The sequence below is a fragment of the Cynoglossus semilaevis genome, chromosome 8, assembly GCF_000523025.1.
Source record: "Cynoglossus semilaevis isolate Cse_v1.0 chromosome 8, Cse_v1.0, whole genome shotgun sequence".
Lineage (NCBI taxonomy): Eukaryota > Metazoa > Chordata > Actinopteri > Pleuronectiformes > Cynoglossidae > Cynoglossus > Cynoglossus semilaevis.
In genome coordinates this window covers 29,825,001-29,829,637 of record NC_024314.1, presented here as the reverse complement: position 1 = coordinate 29,829,637, position 4,637 = coordinate 29,825,001, and the positions used below count along the sequence as shown (strand labels likewise).

Sequence of the window (4,637 nt, the reverse complement as noted above, 5' to 3'; positions counted from 1 at the left end):
CCCCCCCAGCCAGAGAACCTGCTGTATTTTAACTCCCAGGACGAGTCAAAGATCATGATCAGTGACTTTGGTCTGTCAAAGATGGAGGTCAGTGGGGACGTCATGTCCACGGCGTGTGGAACACCAGGATACGTAGGTGAGCAGTCAGCTGACCACAGACCTGTCTCTCTGACCGGTGACAAACACCAACCCCCCCCCCGTCTCCCAGCTCCAGAGGTTCTGGCCCAGAAGCCCTACAGCAGGGCGGTGGACTGCTGGTCCATCGGAGTCATCGCCTACATCCTGTGAGTATGACATCACAGGGTGACATCACACGGTGGCTCAGTGGGTGGTCATGGTGTTCCTCTCCACCCACAGACTCTGTGGTTACCCTCCGTTCTACGATGAGAACGACTCCAAACTTTTCCAACAGATCCTCAGAGCTGACTTTGAGTTTGACGCTCCGTACTGGGACGACATCTCAGACTCGTCTTTTATTTCCAGCCAAGGACTTCATCAGGAGTCTGATGGAGAAGGATCCAATCAGACGCTTCAGCTGTGAACAGGCGCTCACACACCCCTGGTGAGAGACACACACACACACACACACGTCCCCTGCCATGTATAACCATGTGTGTGTGTGTGTGTGTGTGTGTGTGTAACAGGATTGCTGGAGACACAGCTCTGTGTAAGAACATCCACGAGTCTGTGAGCCGACAGATCAGGAAGAACTTCGCCAGGAGTAAATGGAGGGTGGGCCTGACCCTGTCCCTGACCCTGTCCCTGACCCTGCCCCTGACCCTGTCCCTGACCCTGACCCTGACCCTGACCCTGACCCTGACTCAGTCATTCTTCATCTGTTCTATTTCTTTGTTTATTTATTTTCCCAGCAAGCCTTTAATGCTACGGCCGTGGTCCGACACATGAGGCGGCTGCAGCTGGCCTCTGGCTCCCCCTGCAGGCCCAACCCAGACCACACAGGGCAGAGCCGGTCGTCTCAGAGCCAGAACTTCACGCAAACAGTCAACGACGGTGACCGAGTATCAGAGCGTGAGTACTACTGTAGTATCAGAGCGTGTGTACTACTGTAGTATCAGAGCGTGAGTACTACTGTAGTATCAGAGCGTGAGTACTACTGTAGTATCAGAGCGTGAGTACTACTGTAGTATCAGAGCGTGTGTACTACTGTAGTATCAGAGCGTGAGTACTACTGTAGTATCAGAGCGTGTGTACTACTGTAGTCCTCCTCCTTCTCCCCCCCGCCCCCTCCACAGGTGTGTTGCCATCAGTCGCCCCCTGCAGTCTGACCTCAGCAGATGTTGCCCCCTCCACAGGGGCAGATCTAAGTCGACCACAGCAGTCGTCACCTGCAGAAACCAAGTGACGGCAGGTCTGACGGGGGAGGAGGAGGAGGAGGAGCAGGAGGAGGAGGAGGAGGAGCAGGAGGAGGAGGAGGAGGAGCAGGAGGAGGAGGAGGAGGAGCAGGAGGAGGAGGAGGAGCAGCAGGAGGAGGACACATCACTCTGATGAAGAGAAGGTCCCTCTGACCACCCAGGACCCAGGACCCTTCTGTTGGCTCCGCCCCCTGACTGTCAGCTGACGTCCACGACAGAAAATGCAGTACACAGTACACAGAAAATGCAGTATGCAAGACACAGTAAATGCAGTACGCAGTACACATACAGTAGTGAGGAACTCTCAGTGTTTCACTGTGAGAACTCTACACCAGGACCCAGGGCTGGTTTCTCAACCAGAGGGAGGTGGCCCCACCTGGGACAGAGATAATGTTGTTGAAGTTGGTTTCTTAAATGGACAAATAAAATTCCTCTGAACTCTTCACCACGGATGGAAAATACTTCATTCTCTTTGTTTGACTTTAAAAAATAAAAAAGCTGAAGTTAAGGGGGGAGTTAAGGGGGGAGTTAAAGGGGGAGTTAAAGGGGGAGTTAAGGGGGACGTTAAGGGGGGAGTTAAAGGGGGAGTTAAGGGGGACGTTAAGGGGGGAGTTAAAGGGGGAGTTAAGGGGGGAGTTAAGGGGGGAGTTAAAGGGGGAGTTAAAGGGGGAGTTAAGGGGGACGTTAAGGGGGGAGTTAAAGGGGGAGTTAAAGGGGGAGTTAAGGGGGGAGTTAAAGGGGGAGTTAAGGGGGACGTTAAGGGGGGAGTTAAAGGGGGAGTTAAAGGGGGAGTTAAGGGGGGAGTTAAAGGGGGAGTTAAAGGGGGAGTTAAGGGGGGAGTTAAGGGGGGAGTTAAAGGGGGAGTTAAGGGGGGAGTTAAAGGGGGAGTTAAAGGGGGAGTTAAGGGGGGAGTTAAAGGGGGAGTTAAAGGGGGAGTTAAGGGGGACGTTAAGGGGGGAGTTAAAGGGGGAGTTAAAGGGGGAGTTAAGGGGGACGTTAAGGGGGGAGTTAAAGGGGGAGTTAAAGGGGGAGTTAAGGGGGGAGTTAAAGGGGGAGTTAAAGGGGGAGTTAAGGGGGGAGTTAAAGGGGGAGTTAAGGGGGGAGTTAAGGGGGGAGTTAAAGGGGGAGTTAAGGGGGACGTTAAGGGGGGAGTTAAAGGGGGAGTTAAAGGGGGAGTTAAGGGGGGAGTTAAAGGGGGAGTTAAGGGGGGAGTTAAGGGGGGAGTTAAAGGGGGAGTTAAGGGGGGAGTTAAGGGGGGAGTTAAAGGGGGAGTTAAGGGGGGAGTTAAAGGGGGAGTTAAGGGGGACGTTAAGGGGGGAGTTAAAGGGGGAGTTAAAGGGGGAGTTAAGGGGGACGTTAAGGGGGGAGTTAAAGGGGGAGTTAAAGGGGGAGTTAAGGGGGACGTTAAGGGGGGAGTTAAAGGGGGAGTTAAGGGGGACGTTAAGGGGGGAGTTAAAGGGGGAGTTAAGGGGGGAGTTAAGGGGGGAGTTAAAGGGGGAGTTAAAGGGGGAGTTAAGGGGGGAGTTAAGGGGGGAGTTAAAGGGGGAGTTAAAGGGGGAGTTAAGGGGGGAGTTAAAGGGGGAGTTAAGGGGGACGTTAAGGGGGGAGTTAAAGGGGGAGTTAAGGGGGACGTTAAGGGGGGAGTTAAAGGGGGAGTTAAAGGGGGAGTTAAGGGGGACGTTAAGGGGGGAGTTAAAGGGGGAGTTAAAGGGGGAGTTAAGGGGAGGGGGCAGAGATGATGATTTGTAAAGGCTGCATTTTCAGAAAATTCCTTTGATCCTTTCTTCTCACAAACAACAGAAACTTTGACAAAAGTACTACAAGATGTTAGGTCTCCAAACCCCAGGTCTGTGGCCTGGCAGTGGTCCGTGGGTCAGTTGGTGCTGGGCCGCACAGAAAGATCAATAACTGACATGATTTATGATCTGATTCTGAACGGTGTTTTATTTTGAAAAATAACTTCCTAACCTCCACTTCCTGTCAACGACTCACACTTGACACAAGACGTCAAGATGTTTAACTCCACAATACTGTAGTATAGTGTACTGTAGTACTATACTGTAGTGTACGACAGTAAACACTGATGTTACTTCACAGTTTCAGGACTCACACTGGTGCGTTCAAAGACAGTAGGAAAACCCAGACAGCTTGTTTCCCACAGTCTGACTGTAGCAGACAGGGTTGTACCTACAGCCTCACAAACACACCGTCTACACACGTGTCCTTCCACACGTGGCGTCCGTATGTTGGAATTTCAAGATGACTGAGGTCCAGGCCCAGGAGGCCTGACTCTCCACTGCCCCCTGTCTGTCAGCTCTACTATGACAGTGATGAACCAGACGACAGGAAGAACAGAAGCTTCTGGAGAAAACTTCACTTCAGCCTCTGTTGTTCACACCGTTCACATTGTTCCAGAACATTCCAGTGGATTGATGGACCACACACACACACACACACACAGAGAGAGTGTGTCTACAGACAGTGACCTCTGTGACCTCTGTGGACCAGCTGAAATACTGTGTACACTTATATTTACTGCAATAACAAATACCTGTGTACTACTTTTATCACACTGTGTTTTGTCGCCACCTAGTGGTTGTTCATTATTTTACTGCTAATCCAACAACAGTTCCACGGAGGTCGACTGAACCCTGACCTCCGTGGAACTGTTGTTGGATTAAAGGAGGACTGAGAACCTGATCTGGTTCTCCACCGAAATCTGATCTCATAGGAGTTCTGCTGAGAGCGCCCTCTGCTGCCCAGGAATGAGGACAACGTATGAAGGTAAATCAGTGTTAGCGTTAGCGTTAGCTTCATTTAACAGTCTGACCGTTTGACCAGGACCACTTTAATGAGTGTAGGAAATGAACAGTAGTAGAAACCACACCCCCTTCAGTGATGTCATCAACACTAAAACCACACCCCCTTCAGTGATGTCATCAACACTAAAAGGTCAGCACTTCCTGTTTGGTACTTTTGGAGTTAGGTGGCGTTCTTTGCTGCACCTCTGTGCCCCCACAGTGCGAAGAAGAAGAAGAAGAAGAGACACGGGGATCTCCTCCCTGCTGCCCTCAGCTGCTCCTGCACCTCCTGCACCTCCTGCAGCTCCTGCAGCTCCTCCTCAGCCTTGTGTGCAGCTTCTCGGGCGTTTTTCAGGGAACGCTTCATTTTACGGATTCTCTCCTTCAGATGAAGGTTTTTCTTCTCCGCCGCCGCCAGGCGCTCCTGCAGCCGCCGGCCCCGCTCCTCCCCCTCCCCCAGCGC

General features: G+C 52.0%; 1 protein-coding gene across 1 annotated transcript in view; it reads left to right on the top strand.

Moving 5' to 3' along the window:
* camk1da (calcium/calmodulin-dependent protein kinase 1Da) overlaps window positions 1-1,816 on the top strand; it is a 7,756-nt gene extending 5,940 nt beyond the window's left edge. The window contains 7 exon segments of the mRNA XM_008316160.3: window positions 10-136; window positions 209-284; window positions 358-481; window positions 483-562; window positions 645-732; window positions 870-1,029; window positions 1,254-1,816. Coding sequence (XP_008314382.2) covers window positions 10-136; window positions 209-284; window positions 358-481; window positions 483-562; window positions 645-732; window positions 870-1,029; window positions 1,254-1,363 — 765 coding nt within the window. The 3' untranslated portion in view covers window positions 1,364-1,816.
* The last annotated feature ends 2,821 nt before the right edge of the window (window positions 1,817-4,637 follow it).